This window comes from Carcharhinus amblyrhynchos, chromosome 30, assembly GCF_965287045.1.
Source record: "Carcharhinus amblyrhynchos chromosome 30, sCarAmb.v2.hapA, whole genome shotgun sequence".
In the NCBI taxonomy this organism is placed as follows: Eukaryota; Metazoa; Chordata; class Chondrichthyes; order Carcharhiniformes; family Carcharhinidae; genus Carcharhinus; species Carcharhinus amblyrhynchos.
The window spans coordinates 21978404-22006230 of NC_137353.1; the positions used below are offsets into that span (position 1 = coordinate 21978404).

At 44.4% G+C, this 27827-nt stretch overlaps 2 protein-coding genes across 3 annotated transcripts in view; both read left to right on the forward strand.

The window, feature by feature from the left end:
- On the forward strand, positions 1–27724 carry LOC145360301 (solute carrier family 25 member 35-like). The gene is made up of 5 exons (XM_080215455.1): positions 1–522; positions 15251–15316; positions 19816–19968; positions 22998–23132; positions 25562–27724. Exons 1-5 carry the CDS (start codon positions 118–120, stop codon positions 25742–25744), a joined length of 942 nt encoding a protein of 313 aa, XP_080071581.1. The 5' UTR covers positions 1–117; the 3' UTR covers positions 25745–27724.
- The window catches only part of LOC145360300 (transmembrane protein 82-like), a 54660-nt gene continuing 52646 nt past the window's right edge, over positions 25814–27827 (forward strand). For both annotated transcript variants that reach the window (XM_080215454.1, XM_080215453.1), the window contains exon 1: positions 25814–25895. The gene's annotated coding sequence lies outside the window, so the exon portion shown is untranslated. The remainder of the gene's footprint in view (positions 25896–27827) is intronic.

Below are 27827 nucleotides of genomic sequence, written 5' to 3' on the forward strand. Positions count from 1 at the left end.
GTGTCCCCTGCTCCCGGTGCTGGGAGCGGTGTGCCGGGCTCCAGCCCCCCCCCCCGACACTGGGCGCACTATCCCGGGCTGAAGCCGCTGGGGCCTCCCGGGCTTTGGCAGCGGGCGATGCAGCAGCAGCCGCGGTGCGGCCGGGCGCTGGACTTCGCTCTGGGCGGCGCGGCGGCGGCCGGAGCCTGTGTGCTGACCAACCCGCTGGAGGTGGTGAAGACTCGGATGCAGCTGCAGGGCGAGCTCCGAGCCCGGGGCTCCTACCCGCGGCTCTACCGCAACGCCTTCCACGCCCTGGTGCTGATCGGCCGGGAGGACGGGCTGCTCGGGCTGCAGAAGGGGCTGGGGGCGGCCATCCTGTACCAGGCGCTGATGAACGGAGTCCGGCTCGGTGCCTACTCGCGGCTGGAGGCGCTGGGTTTCACCCGGGAGCAGGGCGGCAGGGTCAGCCCCAGCTGCAGCATCGCGGCCGGGGCAGCAGCGGGGGCTCTGGGCGCTGTGGTGGGCAGCCCTGCCTATCTGGTGAGTTAGTGTCAGATCCGGTGGTTTGTGTTGTGACACCTGCTCCTGTTTCCCTTCCCCTGTGTGTGTGTGTGTGTTGGAGACAAGATCACTGACCTGAAACCCTAAACTCCACTGGTGGAGACCTTCCAGCACTTTCTGTTTTTGTTTCAAACCTCCAGAGTCTGCTGTCTCTTTCTGTAAACTGGGCAATCTGCCGAATTTTTCTTGGACAGAGTGGCAGAGATGCCAACACTGCTTGTTATGCAGCAACACCACCCCCTAATCTGAGTCAATAGCCAGTTGGTCAAATCCCCCTTTTTTTGTGTTGGCCTGAGCTCCCAGGATTGTTAAAAGCAAAATCATGTGGATGCTGGAATCTAGTCCAGAAGTAGGATTGTCTTCCATGCATGGAGACCCTGAATTGGATTCAATTGAATTTTGGTTTTTGGAGCAAGGAATGGATTTGGGATTACAGAAACAAAAAATGCTGGAAAATCTCAACAGGTCTGACAGCATATGTGGAGAGCGAGTAGAGCCAGTGTTTCGAGTCTGGATGACCTTTTGTCAGAGGGAAGTTGGATTTAGGTTTGCCTGGTCCAATCTGAGCACTGGCTTTGTAACATTAAGAATGGGGTAAAAACAAAAGGGTCATAGCTTGAGGATAAGGGTTAAACTGAGGTGAGGACTAATTTCTTCACCCAGGGGATGGTAAATGTGTGGAATTCATTCCCACAGAAAATAGTTGAGGCCAAAACGTTGTGTGATTTTAAGAAGAAATTAGAGATAGTACTTGGGACTAAAGGGATTAAAGAGAGGATGGATCAGGATATTGAATTTGATGATCAGCCGTGATCAAAATGAATGGCAGAGCAGGCTTGCAGGGCCGAATGGCCTACTCCTGCTTCTGTTTTCTATATTTCTATGAAACAAGAACAGAAAATGCTGGAAAATCTCAGCAGGCCTGACAGCATTTGTAGAGAGAGAATGTTTCGAGTCAGGATTGGGTCATCTTGACTCCAAATGTTGGGAATAATCTCTCTCCACAGATTTATTCTCCCCACATACGGTGAGATGTAAAATAAAAGGTCTTGTTTTAAAACCAGCTTTGGCCAGAGAGGGATTGGATGGCGATTTTTGGGGTTAAATCGAATTGATATTCTCTTAGCATCTGGGGATGTTGCCTGGTAAAGAAACTGAACAGAAATGAATCAAAACTGCATTGTTGATGTAAGCAGAATCCATATCACAGTCTGCGGTGATCTTCACACTGCAGCCCTGTTCCGCTGTTTAAACAACTCTTATCAGTTATTTGAACTTTGCTTTATTAATACATTTCATTGCAGTTGACCTGCTGGGTGATAATTTTGTGCAGTTGGCTGTTGTGAACTGTGATATTACCTGAGTTGGGATACTCTAGAAACATGCCCTCCCATATCATTTAACCTAGACTTCCACCGGTAAAGGAACCTTTGAAATGACAGCGTGTCCTGCTGTTTAATCTGTAATTATTTTATTAATGTAGTGGGGAGATCGTGGGGCGTGGAAGGGGGGTGTCAAGGATGGCGAGCAATTTCACACCATTGTCTTATGATCTCGGAAAACGAAAATACCAAAATGTTTGTGAACCTCATAACTCCAAACTGACCTCCCAAAGTTCCACCCCAAATCCTCCAACACACTGATGTCAAACCCCATATCATCCTTTCCAATTTACCAATACTCTGTCATCTCTCCCGCATTCCCCAATCCCTTACTCTTCCATTCTGAGCCACCAGCTGTCTGGACCATCTCTGTCAGCACCATTCCCACTTTAAAAAGCCTGCAATTTAGCACCACACTTCACTCAGTGAGGTCCCAATTCCCATTCTAATCTGCTGTTTTGCTAAATAAATACCTTGGGGCACTTTGCTTTGTCGTTCTGTGTTAGTTGGACCAGTGGAAAATATTTGACTCCTGTGGTCACATGCCAAGCACCGATGAACAATTCAGTTCATTTGAAGGGCGCTGGTTCGATCATAGACCCGAAGGGGACAGAGAAGATACACTGCCCTGTGTAGCTTTGTTCTATTTTGGGTAAACGTAATCTGCTTTATGATGCACTAAGTTTTTGAAGTGACTATTCCCTTGAAATTGTTCAAATACAGTAAAGTTTATTTATTAGTCACAAGTAGACTTACATTTCACTGCAATGAAGTTACTGTGAAAATCCCCCAGTTGCCACACTCTGGCATCTGTTCAGGTACACTGAGGGAGAATTTAGCACCTAACCAGCACGTCTTTCAGATTGTGAGAGGAAACCAGAGCACCCGCAGGAAACCCATGCAGACATGGAGAGAACATGCAACCTCTGCACAGACACTGACCCAAGCCGGGAATCGAGCCTGGTTCCCTGACGCTGCAAGGCAGCAGTGCTAACCACTGTGACACTGTGCCACCTTCACACTGTTCCCCTGCTTTGAGGATCCCAGGAGAAGGTTCAGTTGCCTTAATTCATCATCATATACAGTGCCCTTGTACTACAGGGCTGGCTAAGTTTATTTGCCTTGTTTCAGCAACTCCAAAAAACATCTCTCTTCTCATTTTCTGTTTCCTGTTTTGCCCTCTTTATATTCTTGCTGATCTTGCTCAGTCTCTCTGTCTTGGTCTGTGTTTGAGAGCTGCAGGAATAGATACTGTTGAGTGGGAGAGATGACATTAAGCAAAAGATTTTGGTTTCAAGGCTGGGCTTTACATCTGACGATTGGCGGAAAATGGGAAGCCCAAGGAAGGTTTTGTTTATTCGGACTAGGCTGAGGAGGACTGTTATACTTAAGAAATGAGAGGATATTGTATCATTAATTACCTCCTTCATTTGTATCAGTGTAGCTCTTTGTTCAATTAAATAAAAAATGACATCCCCAGTAGCGGTGGCTGGTGCAATGTTTGATTTGATTTATTATTGTCACATGTATTGGGACACAGTGAAAAGTATTATTACGTGCTATATAGACAAAACATACCATTCATAGGGGAGCATGAAAGGAGAGACTGCAGTGTTAGTCATAGCGAGGGTGTAGAGAGAGATCAGCTTAATATAAGGTAGGTCCATTCAAAAGTCTGATAGCAGCAGGGAAGAAGCTGTTCTTGAGTCGGTTGGTACGTGACCTCAGACTTCTGTATCTTTTTCCCTATGGGAGAAGGCGGAAGAGAGAATGTCCGGGATGTGTGGGGCCCTTGATTATGCTGGCTGCTTTGTCAATAGATGCGACGCCGGTTTGCATGATGGACCGGGCTTTGTTCATGACCCTTTGTAATTTCCTGCAGTCTTGGGCAGAGCAGGAGCCGTACCAGGCTGTGATACATCCAGAAAGGATGCTTTCCATGGGTGCATCTGTAAAAATTGGTAAGAGTCATAACAGACATGGTTATTGTAGCTGTGAGTGTGAAGCAGTTATTAGTGCAAGGAGCCCAGTAGCAGCAACACTTGTAAACTGTAGTCAGTATAAGAAGCATCGTTAGTAGCTCTGTGTGTGTGTGTGGGGGGGGGGGTTGAGGGGAGCTATTGTAGCAGAGACCAGTGTAAGACCCAAATAGCATGGTGAGTATAAGGAGTCCCTAGCAGCAGCTGGCATGAAGAACCACAGTCGCAGGGGGTTAGTTTTCCTTTTGGAATGGAGTGGGGGAGCTGTGTGTGGAGTCATGAAGAATCTTCATGAAAATATTTACAAAACGCTACAATGGCCTCACATAGTAGAACAGTCAAGCTGCCTCCATCTAACTAACTGAGTGATAAACACTGCGGGTGCTGGGAATCTGAATTAAAACAGAAAACGCTGCAAGAACTCAGCGGGTCTGGCAGTGTCAGTGGAGAGAGAAACAGAGTTAGCGTTTCGAATCAGGATGACTCTTCAGAAATCTGAAGAAATCACAAGGCCTCGAATCTCTGTGGATGCTGCTGTTACTTTCCAGGATTGTTTTTATCCTCTCTGTGTTTTTGATGAAGTTGAACTGGTGCTAATACTGGTGTCGTAGAGTCATAGAGGTTTACAGCATGGAAACAGGGCCTTCAACCCAACTTGTCCATGCCACCCTTTTATTTAAACCAATCCCAATTGCCCACATTTTGCCCATATCCCTTTGTACACATCTAAATGCTTTTTTAGTAACTATCTAAATGCTTTTTAAAAGACAACATTGTATCCGCCTCCAGTACTACCTCTGGAAGCTTGTTCCAGACACTCACCACCCTCTGTGTGAAAAAATTGCTCCTCTGGACACTTTTGTATCTCTCCCCTTTCACCTTAAATCTATGCCCTCTAGTTTTAGACTCCCCTCCCTTTGGGAAAAGAAAAGGTGGATTTGAAAAACAAATGTAACTGGTGTCACAGAATTCACAACAAAAATCCGAAGTGAAATCTTTTTGAAGACGTTTCCCCTTGTGGTATTTAAGTCAGCAATGAGAATGGGACTGGTTTTATCTCTGCTATTTACAATATGTGGTGCACAGTGGTTAGCACAGTGCGAGGTACCCAGGTTCGATTCCCGGCTTGGATCAATGCTGTGCGGAGTCTCCCCATGTCCTCCGGGTGCTCCGGTTTCCTTCCACAGTCCGAATGACATGCTGATTAGGTGCATTGGCCATGCTAAATTCTCTTTCAGTGTACCTGAACAGGCGCCGGAGTGTGGCACCTAAGGGATTTCACAGGGACTTTATTGCAATGTTAATGTAAGCCTACTTGTGACGCTAATAAATGAATTTTAAATATTCACCAATAATTCCGTATTTAACAGACTAAGTATTTAATGGACATTGTGCTATGTTACATATTCTAAAGCACTTTGAAACATTTCATGTGCAATTACAGTTACTATACAGGTTACATAACAGCCAAAGTGCAAAGTAAGAGTCTGCACAAAGTTAGTTTATCTGCTATTGGATGTTAGACAAGCGAGGAATGATAACAAGGATATTGGCACGCCAGTCTGTTGCTCAAAGTTACTGTGCAAATTAGGCAAGTGCATGTGACTCCTATCACAGGGTGATTCTCTGGGCTTTGGGATTCTTCCAACCCAGTTCCTGATATAATAGTTATCAGATAGGCACACAATGGAAACTACACAAGTCCTTAAAACAGGTGGAGAGAGTTGGTAAGGTGAGACAAGGTATGTGTGTTACTTGAACCTACAAAAGAATGAAATTTAAATGCAGAGAAGTCATGCTGGAGGTTTATGAATCACTGATTAGGCCTGAACTTTTTTTTAATTCATTTGTGGGACATGGGCATTTCTGGCTGCTCAGTCTTTATTGCCCATCCCTAGTTGCCTGAGGGGAATTGAGAGTCAACCACATTGCTGTGACTCTGGAATCTCATGTAGGCCAGATTGGGTAAGGGATGGCAGATTTCTTTCTCTAAAGGGCATTATTGAACCAGTTGGGTTTTTACGACAATGGTTTCATGGTCATCAGTAGATTCTTAATTCCAGATTTTTTTATTGAGTTCAAATTCCGCCATCTGCCACGGTGGGATTCAAATCTGGGTCCCCAGAACATTAGCTGAGTTTCTGGATTAATCGACTAGTGATAATATCACTAGGCCATCGCCTCCCCATCATTCTTTCAGTGGAGAGTGGTGGACAAATCTGGGTGCCACACATAATGAAAGAGGTAAAGGTATTAGAAAGGGCACAGAGAAGATTTACCAGAAGTGAGAAAATTAAGTTGTGAAGAGAGGTTGGGAATGTTACAATGGTTCTTCCTGAAACAGAAGGCACCGAGTAGCGATTTTCAGGTTAGTTAAAGGTTTGGCGAGAGTGGACCGAGAAAAATGATCCCCTCTGGCAACTGGATCAATGACTAAAGGTCACAGATATGAAATCATTAGCAAATAAGCCAGAGGAGAGAGATGAAGAGAATGCTTTTCATTCGGAAATTGTTGGGTTCTGGTTCACTCCATCTGAAAACACGGTGGAAGCTGATTCCAAACATCATTTTGTAAAGGAGTATGACAACCACTAGAAGTTGAGGAACTTGCAAGGTTGTGTACAACAAGCAAGGATGTGGGATTAAGCATGACTCTTAGAGCCAGCTTAGGCATCTGTGTCACCATTTTTTGCCATTCCTTGAATCTTGCCAGTGGCCAGCATTGAAAGGCTGACTGGTTTTCTCTGGGTTCAGCCCAGCTTGTGTTTAGACATTTGGACATCCCTAAATGCTGACTTTAGTCAATCAATCCCTGAGCACGCTGGGCTTGGATAAATGGGAAGCCTTTCAATAGGAGAATTGGGTGAAATTTGCATCAGTCAGTTATAAGCTTGGGTTTCTCAGTTTTGCAACTTGAATGTGGGGATGGGCTGATTGAGCTGCCAATGAACCCAGCTGACTGAAACAAAAAGCTGAACACTTAATTCTGTATCAATTTATATAAACGTAGCTACCGAATTCATCCGATGGTCCCCCTGCGCACCCCCCCCAACCCTAACTGAGTAAATGTTTACTTTAAAACCTTTAAGAAGAAACCCATCTGTAAAATAATCAGAATATTTGTTTAATCTCCACAAAATGTCAATTGGGACATGAATGGAGACAGGGTGATGAATGGCAGGAGTGATTGGTCAGGTAACAAAGAAGAATTTTGTGGTGTGGTAAAAGTAATTACAAGCTGTTAATCATTATCCTGTTCATAACACATTGCGACTGTGGAATCAAATAGATTTTCGAGAGCGTCAACCAGCAGAAAGATAAAAATGCCATAGATTTAAATACTCAGACCTCTCTTAATGGTCACTTTGTACCAAAGAAAACAGCCAGGCACTGCACCTGTGTGGTACTGTGTGGTCACACAGACTAGCAAACAGCCTGTACTGAGATACACCGTCTCTGTCCTTGGAAGTGACAAATGCCTTTACAATTGTGTTCACTGCCCTGGGATAAGGGACAGAAAATCAACCAGGGTTCCTGCTGCTGATCACTGAGCAAGTTCTCCTGCTAGAAAGTCACGTGTGTTGATATGTAGTCAGGGCAGGCTTCAAGCTGAGCTGTAATGCCATCGGCTGGCTGACTGGCAAGATGGTGATCACTGTTTGAGTTTACACATGAACAATGGCTGGATTGAGATGCTGGCGAGTGACCGGTGCTCTTGGACATGGATTCCACAAGGAAACAGTGCTTCCACGAGAAGAGAAAAGTAGGTAAAATATGACAGATCTTTAGTGAAACACAATAATGTGTTTGCACAAACTATTTTTTGGGGTAAAGTCTTGCTGTGTGCAAATTCATGCAGTCTCTAAGTAGATGTCCCTACACCACATGGATTGCAGCGGTTTAAGAAGACAGCTCACCACTACCTTCTCAGGGACAATTAGGTATGGGCAATAAATGCTGATTTAGCAAGCAACCCACCCACTCCATTCATTTTTTTTTTAAATGCAATTGTTGTAGCTTTCAGGGTTAATACAGGAAAGGTTAAAAGTGTGTCTCCTGGAGTAAGTGAAAGGTATTTGTGTATGCAACAATTTCTCTGTAAACTTAAAGTGATTGCTTTTCCTTCTTGGAGTTAGTTATGCCAAATGCACATCATACATGTGACTTTTTAATAGATTGGTATATGTTGACCTGTCATTATTTTGTTCATGTTAGTTTGAATGATAGGTGCACTATTAGTATATATAACTGATATATTGATATAATATAACTGATATATTGCTGTAGACCATTGAATATTCAAAGTCTCATTCTTCCATGGTGTGGTATTGCCTGTTTAAGACTACAATGCTAAATTAGCTCAGTCTCAGGACATTCAGAGTTAAATTTTGTTTGGGTGAGAAATCTTTGCTAAGTGCAATGTGTTTGACAATTTTGAGCTGTAACTCAGAAGCACTCATTAACATTAATGATTTGGATGAGAATGTAGGAGGCATGGTTAGTACATTTGCAGATGACACCAAGATTGGTGGCATCGTGGACATTGAAGAAAGTTATCTCCAATTGCAATGGGATCTTGATCAATTGGGCCAGTGGGCTGACAAATGGCAGATGAAGTTTAATTTAGACAAATGCGAGGTAATGCATTTTGGGAGATTGTATGGTAGGGTGTTGGGGAGAGTTACAGAATAAAGAGATCTGGGGTACACGTTCATAGCTCCTTGAAAGTGGAATCACAGTTGGACAGATTGGTGAAGAAGGCAGTTGGCATGCTTGGTTTCATCGGTCAGAACATTGAATACGGGAGTTGGGACATCTTGTTGAAGTTGTACAATACATTGGTAAGACCACACTTGGAATACTGTGTACAGTTCTGGTCACCCTATTACAGAAAGGATATTATTAAGCTAGAAAGAGTGCAGAGAAGATTTACTAGGATGCTACTGGGACTTGATGGTTTGGGTTATAAGGAGAGGCTGGATAGACTGGGACTTTTTTCTCTGGTGCGTAGGAGTCTGAGGGGTGATCTTATAGAGGTCGATAAAATAATGAGGGGCACAGATCAGCTAGATAGTCAGTATCTTTTCCCAAAGGTAGGGAAGTATAAAACTAGAGGGCATAGATTTAAGGTGAAACGGGAGAGATACAAAAGTGTCCAGAGGAGCAATTTTTTCACACAGAGGGTGGTGAGTGTCTGGAACAAGCTTCAAGAGGTAGTAGTAGAGGCGGATACAATTTTGTCTTTTAAAAAGCATTTAGATAGTTACATGGACAAGATGGGTATAGAGGGATACTGGCCAAATGCAGGGAATTGGGATTAGCTTAGGGGTTTGAAAAAAGGGCGGCGTGGACAAGTTGGGCCGAAGGGCCTGTTTCCATGCTGTAAACCTCTATGAGTCTATATCTCTATGACTCTCAGCATTTGAAGATTGTTTGGATTCTGTAACAGGGTGTGAGATCAAGAATAAGATGCTTGTGTTCACTCCACACCAGTTTTATTGTGTCAGTAACAAGGCACCCACGATGTTACCATTGATAGTTGTGGGATGTGCCATTGCAAAAGGACACTGGGTTGTGGATGTGGCCTGTTGGTGGGTTGGGGGAAGGGATGCGCATCTCAAATCCGAGTATTTGAAATTAATTTTCTGGGAATTTTGCCCAAAGTCAATGAAGCAAATGCTTTTTGATTGATTCTTGGAAAGTAAATAATTTATATTTCCTTTACTCATTGCAGCTAAATGATTAATTGGATTTTACAGTTTCGTAATTAAATTTTGGTGAACGACCTTTTCAAATTCTCAGTGCGAACAACAAAGATGCTGTTTTCATCTTCCCCATCTATCTTGTTCTGCTCAATTAGAAAAGCAACCTCTTAAATACTATTATCGCCTGAGAAAAGACACGGTCTGATTTGTTTCTTCAATAACGGGAGAGCGTCCAAACTATAAATAATCTGACAAGAACCAGTACAAAACACTTGCTTCACTGACTCGGCAAATTTCATTTGAAATTCTCTTATTTGATTTGCACGGCCAGTATCTCCCCAACATTCTCTCCACATTCATGTGGCAGCATCCCCCTTGCAATCGCATGACCTTTGACTCCCTCTGAATAACATCATGGGAGCCATGCTGCTAATATGTTACAAAATGGGCATGCCAGCAGACACAACCACCTAACGCTTGACGTCGCTTGTTAATATAGAATCAAGACAATCTTAATTGCTGGATAATGTTCTTCTGTAGCTCCAGCATCTCTTCCATTAACAGTGATAGTTCTAAGAGAATATCAGTTCCGCCCTAGGCTTTTAAGAAAACCTGAGGCCTCCAAGTTAAATGTCAATGCAAAGGTACAAGAAACTATATTATAAGTAATAAGTATTACTGTGGGATATGTCAGTTTTACAATTTCTTTAAATACCACTGAACACATGCACTGGAAAAATACAGCTTATGATGTGTTAGAAACCTGTTTTTCCAAACAAGTCAGAAGAAATTTGCATCTGAGCAGCCCCTATTCCAACCTTGGGGTGTTTCAATCCGTTCCACAATCAACAAAGTACTTGATGAAGTATAATCACCGTTGTAATGTAGGAAATCTTGTAGCCAAATTGTGCACAGCAATATCACAAGGAACAATGTGATTACGACCAAGTGATCTGTTTGCCATATTGGTTGAGGGTTAAATATTGGACAAGACATAGAAGAGAACTCCACTCCTTCTTGTTCAAATTAGTGCCATTGAATCTTTCACACCCGCCTAAAAAGACAGACAGAGCCGTAGTATAGCAGATCACTCCCCTCGAACCCATCCCAATCATTGCCCTCCCTCTATTCCAGACCAATCCTATCTGCAGAGTGGCAGCAGGACCCCCACCCCACTGATTGCCCCTAGGCTCCACCCACAATAGGTCCCACCCCGGCACTGCCCAATGCTCGATGGGCAGTGCCAAGGTGCCCCCTGGGCATGGGCACTTTGGCCCTTGGGCAGTGCCAGGGGCACAGACTGGCACTGCCAGGGTGGCCATGCCCAGGGGGCACCACCCCCCCCCTTACTGCTCAACCCTCTGGGGACGCCTTTTGCCCCCATTTCATTCCGGCGGGATCTTCCACTAGTTTCCCAAATGTGGGGAGCTAGTCTGAACCCCGCCGGAATGAAGTGGGTGGGAGATTCAATCGGGACCAATAATGAGCTAATAAATATATTTCAAATACATGCAAAAAAGATGTAAATGACTTACCTGCCTTCCCGCCAGTTTCCAGCATGGTCTGACCAGTAACTGTTCACCGGCTGTGGGAGATGCATGTGTTCCCAGCGCATGTGCAAATCCCTGTTCAAGGCCAGGCACGCGCGTCTCTCACCGCAACCTGACAAAGTTGTAGATCGCAATAGAAGAATCACGGCCAATATTTCGATGATTTGAAACAACAGCTTCTAAGATGGCTGGACGTTTGAATGACTGTCTCACAAATTCCAAAGTCATTACAATGGAGTCACCCCTTCTGGAAAAGGCAGAAGCGATCACTTTAAAAGAGTATGAAGGGACCATCTCCCAACTGTTTACAAAGCATCCAGATAATCATCTGGATACTCCATTGGGTGGGTCCAAGCACCAGATGTAATTACCTGAGACAATGTGCTCTGGTTGAGAGAGGAATTCATCCAGTCATAATCTAGTCCTGTAAACCATAGACATGGAATCCACTGACAGTGACCATATTTTGGTAACTGGTCAGTTGGCGGGCAAGGATCATATGACAAGCCAACTAGCCCTCTTTAGTGTGAAACTGAAGTAGTAGAGACGCTGATGGCTTACAGCCATCCAAGACATCAATCTCCAAGTTCTGCATTCTGTAAGTGTGTGTGTGTGTGTGTGTGTGTGTTAGTGCTGATGGACATGAAATTCAGAATGTTTTTATTTTATTTAGACCAGGTTATGTAGAATTAACATTGCGCTTTTTTCTTTTTTTATAAAAACCTTGAACCCTGGCTGTGTATCTTTTATATTCACAGCACCTAAATAGTAAAACAGTTACTGAATTGGAAAGCATTTCCTTTTTTTAAAAGGCCTGTTGGGATCAAACCAGGAGGGGGACAGGAGGAGAGCAGTCCTCGACCTCCTCACTTGATCATAAGAGTGAGGGGGACAGGAGGAGAGCAGTCCTCGACCTCCTCACTTGATCATAAGAGTGAGGGGGACAGGAGGAGAGCAGTCCTCGACCTCCTCACTTGATCATAAGAGTGAGGGGTACAATGTCAACGCCCCATCTTCTCAAGGGCGATTATGGATGGGCAACAAATGTTGGCCTGGTCAGCATCGGCCGTATCCCAATAACAACATGTTTTTAAAAGGCTGAAACGAAGTTGGGTGTGTGGAGGTGGTGGGGAGGGGAGCTGCTTTGTTGAAGGAACTCCTGTGCACACAGGTTTCTGCTCAGTTTTCTCCAATGGTACAGGTTTCATCCCGTGAGTACCTTTGAACAACTCCCTTAATATCCATGGAATTCAGTGCCTCAGTCTAACCTCGGGCTATATGCACAGTTGAGCTTTTGGCTGTTACTTCAATGTCATCCAAAGGGTTGTGATGTTGTCAAACCTGGTGTGGGAGGTACACTGACAACTGCCAATCTTCTCAGAGTTGTTGACATTGAGCTCATAATGGTTTTGCTCATTAGTCTAAGGGACCCTGCTTCAGTTCAGAGTAACTTATACTTGTAAACCTCTTCCTTCAAGTCCTGTCCACTGGTCACGGGTGTTAACTAGACAGGAAGGGTTCAGTGACCTGGTTTGCATTCACTGCAAGACATGCCAGTTGTTCCTGTGGCTCCTTTAAACAAGTTCTTACCATCCTATTTAAAGGAAAATTCAGATGAGGCTGAGATTGAAATAGTATTAGGTCACATGGACAGCAGGACCTGTTCCAGTGGATTTACACATTCGCAAAGCAAAGGAAAACAACAGCTGCTTCTCTTCATGACCTGTGACTGACTCTCTCAGTGATGCTTTGGGAGGGAAATGTGGCAATGTGTAGCTTGTGGGAACTTTTCAGTCTCACATTTACTTCTCTCAACACGATTCGTTGACTGTGCATCTGACCTATAATGCCTTTTTAAAATTCATTTATAGGATGTGGGCATCATTAGCAAGGCCAACATTTTTTTGCCCATCCCTAATTGCCCATAGTAAGGTGGTGGTGAGCCACCTCCTTGAACCGCTGCAGCCCCTGAAGTGTAGGTACACCAACACAGCTGTTCGGGAGGGATTTCCAGGATCCAGCGACAGCGAACGAATGGTATTATTTTCCAAGTCAGGTTGGTAAGTGTCTTGGAGGGGAACTTCCCTGTGGTGGTGTTCCCAGGTACCTGCTGCCCTTGTCCTGCTAGATGGTAGCGGTGGTGGTTTTGGGAGATGCTGCAGAAAAGCCTCGATGAATTCCTGCAATGTCTCTTGTAGATGGTACTTTCTAAGTGTAGCACTTTACAATTGTCTGTATTAGATTTCTTCTGTTGTTCCACCTATTTACATATTTGACCCATTTGTTCTCTGATTTTAGAACCAGCTCTTGCTGATTCCCTCCCCCCACCTAGTTTTAGAATCATCTACAATTTGACTGCTTTCCATTGAGTTAAAGAATGGTAATTTGAAAAAATTAGAAGCAGTTGGATTACAGACACTGAGTACTGAAGTAACACACTCTGTAATTTCCACCCCCTCTAATAGGTGCAGATTGTTTCCTGTTCTCTGATCTGTTTCTTTTCCATTCCAGTAAACCCTGAACCTCTACTGGCACCTCCCCATGTCCACTGACAGTCTTTTAATGATTGTTAGTGCATCACAAATCTCCACTCTTATTCTCTCAGAACCTTGGGATAAATGCCATCCGTCCCAAGGAACTTATTAATTTTTGAGCCAATTTAGCCTGTCCAGGATTTCCAGCTAATGTATTTGAGAACATTTGGAGTATCTTTGATTAGAGAGGGCATGCATATTGTTTATCTTCTCTTTCCCTGGAAACGCTTGGAGGAAGTAATAATTGAAATATTTACTAAATAGTGCTCATTGTCCATTTCAATCCCATTTGCAAATTTTATGACCTTCAGCTTGTGCCTGACTGTCCTTGGGGTGCTGTGGTAATGAAATAATACTTCACTGTTATCCTTCACTTTGACTGCTAGGCTTTTCCCTGGTGTCTCGTTGTCTGTCTGACCCTATCTTCCATGGGTTTCTGCATTTAATGCGGACAAACACATTCTTCTTGTAGGACATCTACATTTTTCTATTTATCTGACTCATTTGTTTGCTAATCCAATTGAGTCCTGTGGACTTTGCCTCAATTTAATGAGCTGAATTTTCCCATGGGTGGGTTGGAAGACAGGGGAACAGGGATAAGGAAAATCCAGTGGGTGGTCTTCCTGTTCCCTCCCTGTCTGAAATTCTACTGAGGAGGAGGTGCAGATAGCCAGGTTGTTCTTGGGCCTATTGAGGCTCCGAAGTGGCCAATTAGTAGCCACTTAAGGGCTCATTGTGCTGGGTTCCTCCTGCGGTCTAATGGTATAGGCTGAAGAACTGGTAAACCACAAACCTAGAGCAATGCTCTGGGGGTCCAGGTTTGAATCTCACCACGGTAGATAGTTAAATTTGAATTCTGAAATAAACCTCCTGTGGCCAAGTGGTATCGGTCACTGAACTTGTAAACCACAAACCTTGGATAATGCTGTGGCGTCACTGGTTTGAATCCCCCCAGGGTAAATAGTTTCAGTAATGAAGGGGGTTCTTGTGAATAGAGGGAGAGCATGCAGCCTGGACCACCTTTGAATTCATTGTCAACACTGAAATCTCAGTAAGACACTCACTTAGCTGAATTTTACGCGTCCTGTTCGCCAAGGGAACTGTAGCAAGGGGGACCTAGACAATGCAAAGTTCCATTGGCCTTGGGGTGAATGTGGCTGGAAAATCCCACCTGAGGGATTATATTTTTTAGCCTGTGTTTATTAGTCTGGTTCTATGGTGCCAAATGTTCTAACCAGTACTGAAATAAATTTTCTGATTGTTAGTTGCAAAATCATTAATAGAATGTCATAAAGCATTCTGAATGAATAGTGCCAATAGTCATTCACCAATCGGCTTACAACCCTTGGTTTTGATAAATCCCATTTTTAATTAATTTGCTGAATGTGGGTGTTGCTGGCTAGGCCAGCATTTATTATCCATCCCGGAATATCTACATTTCAGTGATTATTTCGTCGAAGGTTTGTTTCCGGATTTTCTAAATTCACAGCTAGTTTTTAAATCCTTTTCCGCAGTCTCTAACCTGCCTGTGACTGTTTGTGTTCTGTTTACTCACAGGTAAAGACTCACCTGCAGGCCCAGTCAGCAGCTGTCATTGCTGTGGGACACCAGCATAACCACCAGGTAACAAGCTATTTGGGAAGAAAGGCTTATATTTACAAACTTGTTTACATACTGTGAATGTGTAGCAGTCACTATCATGTAGACAAACATTGCAGCAACTGCGACGTACTAGGAAACCTCGAAAGCAGATGAATGACCAGTCATTTTTTTTATTGCCTTGTTAAGGAGGGCAGGTAGAAGGTCAGTACAGTGGGTGAACTAAAAGCTATACTTCATATAGTCCCCTAAACATCTGGGACAGGCTCTCTCGAACCTCATTACACTTTATGTAGTGCACTGTACCGAGTGTCAGCATAGATCACAATTTTAGTTTCTGAGGGTGGGTCTTAAATCCCTGGAATGTGTTTTAATTCAAATGCTTTGACCCAGAGTTACCACTGACTGGGCCAAAGTGAAAACAACGGTTAGATTTGATTTGATACGATTTGATTTATTATTGTCACATGTATTAACACACAGTAAAAAGTATGGTTTCTTGCATGCTATACAGACAGAGCATACCCTTCATAGAGAAGGAAAGGAAAGAGTGCAGAATGTAGTGCTACAGTCATAGTTAGGCTGTAGAGAAAGATCAACTTAGTGCGAGGTCTGATGGCAGCAGGGAAGAAGCAGTTTGTGAGTTGGTTAGTACGTGATCTCAGACTTCTGTATCTTTTTCCCATCAATGTCTGTGTTAGAAATCAGAGCAGGAAGAGAGAGGGTTGGATCTACACAGAGGAAGAGTGATGGATCAAGATGGGTCCCGTGGGTAGGATGTTTGACCTTGCTCAGGTTTTATCAATAGCCTGTAGATCACTTTTATTCCATTCGATCCACTAACCAAATCATCTCAGAACATAGCCAATCGCTGGTCCAGTAAAAAGACATCTCGCTCTTTTTTTCCCTCTTTATTCCTTCCTGGATCACAAGGCCAGCATTTGTTGCCCATTCCTAATTGCCCTTGAACTGGCTGGCTTCTTAGGCCATTTCAGAGGGCAGTTAAGAGTTCCCTCCTTAAAGGGCATTACTGAACTAGATGAGCTTTTTTTTTGCAACAGTCGAGGTCACCATTAATTTAATAATGGAATTCAAATTGGTGGGATTTGAACCCATTTTCCTGGATCTCTGGATTACCAGTCCAATGACAATTCCACTATACCACCATCTCCCTTGTATGTTACCCCATTCAATATAACAGGATAGAGGGTTATTGGCACTGGTTCTCCAATTCCACAGGTCATCTGGGAATTTCATTGTTTCTTCCTCCCCTTTCCAATGCTTTGGTCTTTATCCATCGAATACCTACAGTGCAGAAGGAGGCCATTTGGCACATCGAGTCTGCACCAAACACAATCCCACCTAGACCATATGTCCATAGCCCTTATTTACCCTATGAACCCCCGACACCAAGGGGCAATTTACCATGGCCAACCAACCTAACCTGCTCGTCTTTGGACTGTGGGAGGAAGCCAGAGCACCCAGAGGAAACCCACTGAGACACGGGGAGAAAGTGCAAACCTCACACAGACAGTGACCCAAGCTGGGAATGGAACCCGGGTCCCTGGCGCTGTGAGGCAGCAGTGCTAACCACTGTGCCTTTCTGCAGTCTGTTTTTTCAGAGGAGAGCCACAAACACAATTGCGGTTGTGTTGACAGGGACAATGTACATGGCAAGGGTTTAAAATGCAGATCTGCCAACAGAGATTGTTAAGCATTAAGATCAAATCTGAATCTAGGGGAGATTTCTCTCACCAATCCCTTTCTCACTGAAGTCAGTAAGTCCTTGTTGCCCCCCAGGCAATAGATATTAACTGGCTATTCCATTATATCTGCATCCTGTCCTTCCCTTCTCCCCTATGTGCATAGCGTAGTCCATCATGCAAACCAGCCTCCCATCCATTGATTCTGTCTACACTTCCCACTGCCACGGAAAAACAGCCAGCATAATTAAGGACCCCACACACCCCAGACATTCTTTCTTCCACCTTTTCTGTTGGGGAAAAGGATACAAAAGTCTAAGATCACTTACCGACTGACTCAAGAACGGCTTCTTCCCTGTTGCCATCAGACTTTTGAATGGAACTATATTAAGTTGATCTTTCTCTACACCCTAGCTATGACTGTAACACTATATTCTGCACTCTCTCTCTTTTCCTTCTCCCCTATATACTCTATGAACAGTATGCTTTGTCTATATAGTGCGCAAGAAGGAATACTTCTCACTGAATCCCAATTGATGTAACAATAATAAATCAAATCAAATCACATGAGGCACCATCAACAAGACCCCTCCCCCCCCCCATACCAGATACTGGGCAAGACGACAGCGCAGTGACTATCACTGATTGCTGTGCAGACACATGGATTTGGGCCAGTGTCTGTGGGAGTTTGCACATTCTCCCCGCGCTTGCGTGGGTTTTCTCCGGGTGCTCCAGTTTCCTCCCACGCCCCAAAGATGTGCTGTTAGGCTGATTGGCAGGAATAAATTGTCCCTAAATTAGTTTCCTTCAATCTGGATGGCCATAAAACATTAGACAAGGGTCATGGGTGGGGGGGGGTACTGGTGGTGTTAAGACGGTGGCGCGGGCTCGTTGGGCCGAAGGGCCTGTTTCCCGGGCTGTTTTTGTTCTTTGTTCTTTGTTCTCCTCACCTGAATATCTACATTAGCACATCATCAGGAGACACTGGTTAACAGTCAGGTTCAAGAAACCTGGAGGAGGGAAAGGTTTATCCTTCTATTCCGGGGGGTCACTGAGATCATGGTCACATCCTAGCCTATCCAAATAGGAGGGATCAACACTTGTCCAGGCCTTGTGATCCAGCTGCTACAGGAAATGAGAGAATCTGAAAGGATTGGAACGATGCCGACTGAACAGATTTGGACACAGTCTGACTGCCTGGATCTCTGAGTGTGGTGAAAGTTCACGATGTTAATTCAGTGATTGGTGCTAAGTGAAGTTAATGTGCTGACTCCACACTCCTGCTGTCACTGATAGCTTGTTGTTCAGCTGACCTGTGTTTTTCTGCAGTAAAGGTCATTAAGGATGTTGCAATTCTGAAGCAGTCAGTTATTAACTACAGCTGAAGCTGTCAGTGTCTCTGTAACTGTAAAGCTTTAGTGATGGAGGGAGGGAGAGAGGGAGGAGCCACTGCCAGCATCAGGCTGACTCCCAGGAGAATAGTATTTACATTCCTGTTCTAAAGTTGAACCCTAATACCCCGGCTCACTATTTAATAAAGAACAAAGAGAAGTACAGCACAGGAATAGACCTTTCGGCTATCTGAGCTGATCATGATGCCCTAACTACACGAAACAAAAACCTTCTGCTTTACTCAGTCCGTATCCCTCTATTCCCTTCCTATTCACATACCCATCCAGATGCCTCTTAAATGCTGTTAATGTGCCAATTCCTCTGGCAGCGCGTTCCAGGCACCCACCACCACTCTCTGCATGAAAAACATCCCCCACACGTCTCCCTTAAACTTTCCGCCTCTCACCTTGAACCTATGACTCCTTGTAACATTTGCCTTGTCTCCACATCCTCCCCTTGTCTGCATGGGTTTCCTCTGGGTGCTCCGGTTTCCTCCCACAGTCCAAACATGTGCAGGTTAGGTTGATTGGCCATGGTAAATTGCCCCTTCGTGTCAGGGGGATTAGCAGGGTAAATACGTAGGGCTAGGGGGATAGGGTCTGGGTGGGATTGTGATCAGTGCAGATTCGATGGGCTAAATGGCCTCTATCTGCACTGTAGGGATTCTATGGTTTTATATTAAGAAAAAAAAGATTTCTTTTTCCTGTCGGTCATTCTCTGAATTGTGGAACATCACTTATAAATCGATCCCAGATTGCTGCATGTTTGAGTCAGTCTAAACTAAAACTTTCAACTGTTGATTGGCTAGTGTTAACACCTAAAGCCTTCCTCAAGATTATCACCCACATAACTGTTTCCTGCCTCCTCTGATCCACTATCAGGACAGATCTTCTAGTCAATGTGCTTTAGCTTTTTGAAGCTCTCTCCTTAAAATACACTGGCTTGTTACCCACTCCACCACTCTTAAAAGCTTTTTGTCAACTCTCCTACGTTCCCTCTCCTATATAAACTTTGCTGGCATATTGCTGGAGGTCTTCCAACATTGAGTGCCATGTGATTACAAAGTGTTGGTAATATGCAGTTGAGTTTATGGGCGGCACAGTGGTTAGCACTGCTGCCTCACAGCACCAGGGACCCAGGTTCGATTCTGGCCTTGGGTGACTGTGTGAAGTTTGCACATTCTCCCCATATCTGGATGGATTTTCTCCGGGTGCTCCAGTTACCTCCCACAGTCCAAATATGTACAGGTTAGGTGGATTGGCTCCTTAGTATCCAAGGATGGTTAGGTAAATGAATAGGGCGGAGGGAGGGCTCTATTGGCAAATTGGTGCAGAATCATTGGGCCAGATGGCCTCTTTGTCCACTGTAGAGATTCAGTGACGTTCTCCCTTTGTGATAATCATGACCTTGTTGTATCTTTGATCCCAGGGAGTCACGACTGCCTTCTTGACCATCTACAGAGAACAAGGGATTCTGGGCCTGTGGCGAGGGGTCACAGGTGCTGTTCCTAGGGTGATGGTTGGATCTGCAGCACAGCTTGCCACATTTGACTCTGCCAAGCAATTAGTTAAGGACCAGCAGGTGAGTGTAATTCAAAGCGGGGAGTGTTATAAATCTCTCAAAAGGACAATTAATAACAGTAGTCATTAATTCGTTACAGCCATAAGTGGAGAGGTAAAAATGACTCCCCTAATACACCATGTCTTATAAATGTAGCTGAGGATGTGCTTGCCAATACTGCAGGAGTCCCACTGTGTACGCTGTCAGAATAGATTTATTGACCCTACTTTCTGAATTTAAAAAACTAGGCAAATTACACACATTTCCTGGGCCTTCACGTGCATAAGTACAGATGGTAAAATAAGAGGATAGACTTAAAGACATTTTACAGTTTATGAAGATGATAAACAATCAAAGGAATATACAGTTAATCATCCTTTGACTGGTGTTTCCACATGATGGTTGTTTTGTTTGGTTGTCTTCCTACATGTGATTGGATGGAGGGGATTTCCACGCTTTATTCCCAAAAGATCTCAGTTTGTTGTAGATTTCTCAGGATGGTTACTTTGCACATCTGGGTGCAATATCTGTGAGAGAGAGAAACTGCTACCTTACAGCTTTTCATTACAGCAGTTTGCCCTCTCTTTGTAACTTTTCTGGCTTGGTAAAACAGTTCTTAAAAGCCATGCTGGCTGTTTATTACAGAGGAATCTGATTGCCATGTTTGCTGCAGTCATTGTTTTGTAAAGCGTGTAATTGTATTCTGATGTCTCAGCTCAGAAACCTTTGAAGATTTTTAAGAGAGTTTGAAAACCAAAAGGAGATGTGCTGTATGACGGTGAGGCGGGGGGAGAGGCTGGTAGGTCTGCTCCCTTTTGATACCACTTAGCTGGAATGCAAGTTGTATATTCTGTCTGACTAGCAGTCTTCCATTGTCTTAATAGGATTACAGTTTGTTGTTCTTTTGTAATCCAGGTAGGAAAAGGAGAATTAAAGTTATATCTTTTTTAAAAAATCCCCTTAACAAAATCAGATTACATACAATCATCTTACACCGGGAATGGTGCCGATGTTGAGACGGGCTAAAGATTCAGTGTTTTCTGCAGGTAGGAAGAAAAGCAACTTAAAATTTGAGAGGCTGAAGCTGGAGGGGAAGTCCAGGCAGAGAAATCACTGAGATTGCGGTTTTCGCCTTCCCTGTCCGCCGCAGCTCCTTGCATGACTGACAATTCCTGCACAAACCCCTCCGCACCCAAGCTTCTTTGGATTTTGCTTACAATGCCAGCTATCCTTTGGATCTGCTGAAGTTGATGAAGGGTGGAAGATATGAGGCTGGCCCAGGAAAGCATTAAGCATTAGGGTTTGGAGAGAGTAGTAGCACATATGAGGGTATCAGTACCAAATGAGATGGAGACAGACAAGGTTAGGAGAGTTGACGTAAGCAGTTGAGGCTACCTCATTGAATGTTTTTAAGGCAAGGATAGATAAATTTTTGAACAGTAAAGGAATTGAGGGTTATGGTTAGCTGGCAGGTAAGTGGAACTAAGTCCACAAAAAGATCAGCCACGATCTTATGGAATGGCGGAGCAGGCTCGAGGGGCCAGATGGCCTATTCCTGCTCCTACTCCTTGTGTTCTTATGTTCTTTATGAGAGTATGTGGTTGGAAATTCAGCTCAGGCTTGGGCAGGGATGGCGATGCCACAGACGGTCTGGTTTCACCTCATAATTTCAAAAACTGCTATTACATTTCTTCTTGTCCTGGAGGAACAGAATTTTATGACAGGAAAAGAAGGGGTGAGCTGGTAAAATCTCAGGGAGCCAAGGGGGACCAGCTCCCTGAACATATTGCTCCACCCAACAAGGAATTTTACTTACCCAAGGTGGATTGGCAATCAGGTGGACAGCCAATTTACATGTGCAAAGGCCCTGTTATGGGCTATTAGCCGAAGGTGGATCAATCCCCTCACGTTTGCGGGATGCTGGTGCTGGTGGAAGGGGTGAGTGGGGTGTCCATTTACATTGTTACAATAGCATGAAGAGGTACAGTAGCTCTGTCACAGCTAAACAAAGTCCTGGTTAGGCCAAACCTGGGCATTGTAAATAGTTCCGGGCACCGCAGGAGGATAAATTGGCATTAGACCGAGCATAGCAAACATTCACCATCTGGACTCCCAAGGATTAAATGATGAGCAGAGATGGTACAAATCAGGGTCGTACTCCCTGAAATTTGGGAGGATAAGGTGTAATTTAGCAAAGCTTTCAAGCTGTTAAAGGGAACAAAAGAAGTTAGATAGTGACAAAATAAAAGTAGGGAGGTCTTGCTGCAGCTGTATAGGGCATTGGTGAGGCCGCAGCTGGAGTACTGTGTGCAGTTTTGGGCGCCGCACCTGCGCAAGGATATTTTGGCCCTGGAGGGAGTGCAGAGGAGGTTTACTAGGCTGATACCGGAGTTGAGGGGATTGAGCTATGAGGAGAGGCTGAATAAACTAGGCTTGTACTCGTTAGAGTTTAGAAGAATGAGGGGAGATCTCATTGAGACGTATAAGATGATGAATGGGATGGATAGGATAGAGGTGGAGAGACTCTTCCCGCTCAAAAAAGACAGTAGGACTAGGGGGCACAGCCTCAAGATAAAGGGGAGGCGGTTTAGAACGGAGTTGAGGAGGAACTTCTTCACTCAAAGGGTGGTGAATCTCTGGAATTCTCTGCCCGTTGAAGTGGTGGAGGCTGCCTCGCTAAATATTTTTAAGAAGCAGGTTGATGGGTTCTTGATAAGAGAGGGGATTAAGGGTTATGGGGAGAGGGCGGGAAAGTGGAACTGAGCCACGACAGATCAGCCATGATCTTATTGAATGGCGGGGCAGGCTCGAAGGGCTAGATGGCCTACTCCTGCTCCTATTTCTTATGTTCTTATGTTCTTAAAATTCAAGTTGTTGTGGTTGAAGTGAGTTCCAATGATGTTGAATCCGATCTTCTTTACTTTAACACGCTCTTGATTGAACAGCGAGTGTGAATGAGCTGCTGGGTTAGATTTGAAAATGGTATGAGGTAAAAGAAAATTAATGAGCTTTAATGTGTGCTTTTTTGTGCATTTTATCAATACGTTCAGTGGTTCAGCAAAGACAGCTGGCTGGTGGGTTTGACAGGAGGAATGATGAGCAGTGTTGCTGTGGTGATCACCATGACTCCTTTTGATGTCATCAGTACAAGACTCTACAATCAGCCAGTCGATGAGGTTGGCAAGGTAGGTCTTCTTCTCAAAATCAATACACTCAGTCAGCCATGATGTGATCATTTATAATTCTTAATTATAATTAAGAATTTATAATTCTTCCCTCTCCTTCTATCACATCTGCTTATAGACATAGCTGGACTAGCCAGAATACCAGTGGTAGCTTTAAATCCACACCTCACAAAACCAATAATAATGATCATCATTGCAACATTGAGTAGTTGGCGTGTGTGAAAAAAATACAACACAGTGAGAGTTTGAATCCCTTTGTTTGGCCATTCTGATGTTGGGTATTTGGGTTGCCAACTGTCCTCAGACATTATTTTGCAGGTGTCATCAGATGACCTCTGCCCACCCTGCCTCTACACTCCCACCATTACTTACCCCACACGTCCAACCATGGGGTGAACGACCTTCTCACAGCCAATTCGAAATCGGAGAAGAGGTTACCAAGGTGAAACAAAGAGAAAAAGTATTGAGCAGCTGTCCTGCCTCTCCCAGTGGAAATTGAGGTGGATGCAAAACAGAAAAACTCCAAATAATGCCACAAATCACAAACAGCTTAGAGACACTTTGATGAGATTTAGGATTGGCACAATGATTAGCGCTGCTGCCTCACAACGCCAGCAACCCGGGTTTGATTCCTGGCTTGGGTCACTGTCTGTGCGGAGTTTGCACATTCTCCCAGTGTCTGTGTGGGTTTCCTCCGGGTGCTCCAGTTTCCACCCACACTCCCAAGATGTGCAGTTTAGGTTAATTGGCCATGATAAATTGCCCCTTGGTGTCAGGGGATTACATGGGGTTATGAGGATAGGAGGTAAGGGAAAGCGAAGATACCATGTTTATCCTGTGGTAATAAGGAAGCTTTACAACTGCAATGGTGGAGTGCATCAGTGCACTTAGCTAATGTTAACCGGGTAGGAAAGACCTCAATCTGGCATCAATAGTAGTCATTCTACCCCATTAGCAGTGGTTAAGCAGCCAGCTCCATTTTAAAAGGGGCCTATTGCCAGTTTCCAAATTGCCTGTCTGTTTCAAGTAGTTGGCCCCTTTTAATTTACAAATTGGACTGCTATTGCCTAAATAGCAACCTGAGTACCAATTTAGGTATAACAGTTTGGAGCCTGTGTGGTTGCAGTCTTGTGATGTCCATGAATTATGTTTATATCAGTTGTTTTAGGCTGCACTCCCTTTTCAGTCGTTTAAAAACTTTTTGTTACAGTTCTGTTTTGCATTTCAGCCCCACATTCCTGATCTACAGGCACCCAGTGTGACCGGGTGTCGGGGAAGGAGGAGGACCTCCTCGTGCACCTGCTCCTGAGCCTAGCCAAACTTGCCATTAATAGGTCCAGGCCATGGGCAATCGAGCGGGTTGTCCGGGCTGACTGTCTGCTCCGCTACCACAGATACGTTCGTGGCTGGGTGTCCCCAGAGAGGGAGCAAGCGGTGTCCACTGGCACCAGAAAGGCCTTCCATGCCCAGTGAGCACTGCAGTTACAGGAGTGCCATTATGCCAGGGGCTGCTCTTTTTATATTATCCCTCAGTTTATTTGATCTAGTTTAATTTATTCTCACTCAAAAGATTGGAGCCTGTGTGATTTTGATTTGATTTATTATTGTCACTTGTATGAACATACATTGAAAAGTATTGTTTCTTGCGCACTATACAGACAAAGCATACCATTCATAGAGAAGGAAACGAGACAGTGCAGAATGTAGTGTTACAATCATAGCTAGGGTGTAGAGAAAGATCAGCTTAATGCGAGGTAAGTCCATTCAAAAGTCTGAGAGCAGCAGGAAATAAGCTGTTCTTGAGTTGGTTGGTACATGACCTCAGACTTTTGTATCTTTTTCCCAAAGGAAGAAGGTGGAAGAGAGAATGTCCGGGGTGTGTGGGGTCCTTAATTATGCTGGCTGCTTTGCTGAGGCAGCAGGAAGTGTAAACAGAGTCAATGGATGGGAGGCTGGTTTGCGTGGTGGTTTGGGCTACATTCACAAACTTTTGTAGTTCTTTACAGTCTTGGGCAGAGCAGAAGCCATACCAAGCTGTGATTCAACCAGCAGCCTTGTGGTGCAGGGGATGGAAGAGAAGCAATCCTCTAAAAGTCAGTCTCAAATCTACCTCGCTAACAAAACCTCTGGCCCGATTCTGAGACCTCAATCCAGTGAACAGCATCAGGATGGCATGGTGGCACAGTGGTTAGCACTGCTGCCTCACAGTGCCAGGGACCTGGGTTGAATTCCAGCCTTGGGGGTCACTGTCTGTGTGGAGTTTGCATGTTCTCTCGTGTCTGCATGGGTTTCCTCCGGGTGCTCCAGTTTCTTCCTACACTCCAAAGATGTGCAGGTTAGGTTAATGCACTTGCTATTTGTGTTGAGGAGGTGAGTGGTCTCCCTTTCAGAAGGATCTGCCTGATTTTAAATACTTTTATTCCTCGCAGGGGAGGCTTTACAAAGGATTCTGGGATTGTTTGCTGAAGGTCTCGTGTAAGGAGGGCATTCTGGGTCTATACAAGGGGATTGGACCTGGCTACTTCCGCTTGGGTCCACACACGGTTTTCAGCCTGCTGTTCTGGGACGAACTCAAGAAACTGGCCTACCCTGAGTACAGACAGAAAATCTGAGTCACCCACTCCAGATACTGGGTGTTATGTAATGTGGTGCAATCTCCAGGAAGAACTGAGGGAGTGAATGGTCTCCATTGACTTTGAGCCAAAGGACTTGGCAAAAGCTGTCAGCTGAGTTTCCAATGGTGACCAAGGAGAGGGTCCAAAGGTTAGTAGAGAGAGTCCGTTTTCCCTCAAACTTTACTGGAACGGTCTGAGAGCAACTCCACGCCATTCTACTGATTTTCCTCACACTTCAACTGCCTCAACAAGATTTTGGTGGAATGAATGACTGCTACAGATGGTTATGAAACTCAGTTATGGCCCCCATTGCCCAAGACACCATATGCATCCTGCAGTAATAAGGAAGCTATGCCAACAGCAATGATGGGCCAAGAGCGTTATTTAGTTGGTAGAATAGTCCGTACACTGATCTTGGAGCAACATCAGAAATGAATTAGGGACTAATTCGTAAAATATCACCTTGTGTTTATTCGTCAAATGGTACCTTTCTGTCCCAACACCCAGATCCAAGCATCGTTCTGAGTATCTTGTCTTCCCTCCCCCACGTGCTGGTTGGTCCAGATCCATCTTTCTCTAACTGCGCAGCCTCAGTTTGCATATTTTATAATTCTAATGTAAAATTAATGCAAGTGTTGCTGAATCACCTCCTCGCTTCCTTTGACTGTACGGCCCATCTTGCAGCTTTTCACTGCCCCTCTGTCACTGCTTAGCTGTCTGGCTTTAAAAAATGTTTTCATTTGCTTGTGTTCATCATTTTGAGAGATGCTGGTGTGGTGAGGTGAAACACTTTCAATTACAATCGCCTGATGTTTGCATTGAGCACTCCCGGGCCAGATTCCCCCTGCCCCCTCAAGCGTGGCCAGCTGATCAAAGGCACAGATTGGGCTCAGAGCAAATCATTAGTGTCACAGGTTAAATGTAGAGTCAATTTGTCACAGTTCTAATTTCAGAAAGAACACTAGTGTCACATTTCTTACTCTCTCCATCTGTCGCTGCTCTTTAAAGGGATTGCCAGATTGGTGCTGAATTAAGCATGGGGCCCAAACTCACCAAGGATTTGATTGAGATTCCACCACCCTCTCCTTCCAATCTCATTTCATGGCAGAACCCATGTAACCTGCCAATCTGAGACTGGTTGTGAACAATAGCCTCAATACAATAACCTCAATGCGTGTTGCATAACAAAAAATCTTAAATCAAGCTTTACACAACATTTTTTTAAAACATCCACCTGTAACGAAATGGTTTTGAGGATTAAAACACAAGAACTTCACCTAATTTACGAACAAGCAAAGAAAATACATAAAATTTACAACCGGCAACGTCTAATGAGCTCCACACAGCTTCTGGGATCAGACGCTGTGGTAGCTTCTGTTTCTTGGTTCATGACTCAAATGTACCATTAGAAAGAGCCTTGGCTAGCAATGGCTTTGAGCTCTTATCCATGAACAATCTTTGAGTTAAACATCAGCCATTTGCTGAAGTTGGGAGAGTGAGTAGACTTACAGCTGCGACGTTAGAGCATGGGGTGCCTGCCTGTAATGGACCAAAACTGTATCGAACTAAGCCAATGGAATGGATTCTCCAATACAAGTACAATGCCACCAAGCCTGCTCTTCCAAGCCTTGTATCAATTGGGTTCATAAGGGGGAAAAAATAGCTAATTTGAATTGTGTACTAGCACCTGGGGTTGTTTAATTTCCAACAAAAGTGCCTTTCATTGTGATCGCTGTGTCCTAGCACTGAATCTTATCACATCTGGTGAGGCTGGAACTGCCATCACAATGCCTAAAGAATCAATGTAATCCTTCCAACACTGTATATAACTGCCTGCACTGTGGATCACTAACCCTGCCTATACTGGCAGTCGATTTGCCCCCAGTGAATAAACTCTGACCTTTCGTGCCTTCCACTGTGTTTCTGTAAAACTACAAAAAAAAATCAAATTAAATAAAATCGGAGGTGTGAACAAGAGTTGAACTTTAATTTCTAAAATCATTGCAATGGGAAATTGCAAATCAGTGAGGTTAATAATGAATCAAAGGGACTGGTCCAACCAAACTTAGAGACTTGCTTG

What these genes read in the sequence shown, in the direction of transcription:
- LOC145360301 (XM_080215455.1), top strand. Translation starts at nt 118, where the DNA reads ATGCAGCAGCAGCCGCGGTGCGGCCGGGCGCTGGACTTCGCTCTGGGC. An exon ending in TGGGCAGCCCTGCCTATCTG is followed by an intron (nt 523 to 15,250) that starts GTGAGTTAGTGT and finishes GTTTACTCACAG; the next exon opens with GTAAAGACTCACCTGCAGGC. An exon ending in GACACCAGCATAACCACCAG is followed by an intron (nt 15,317 to 19,815) that starts GTAACAAGCTAT and finishes CTTTGATCCCAG; the next exon opens with GGAGTCACGACTGCCTTCTT.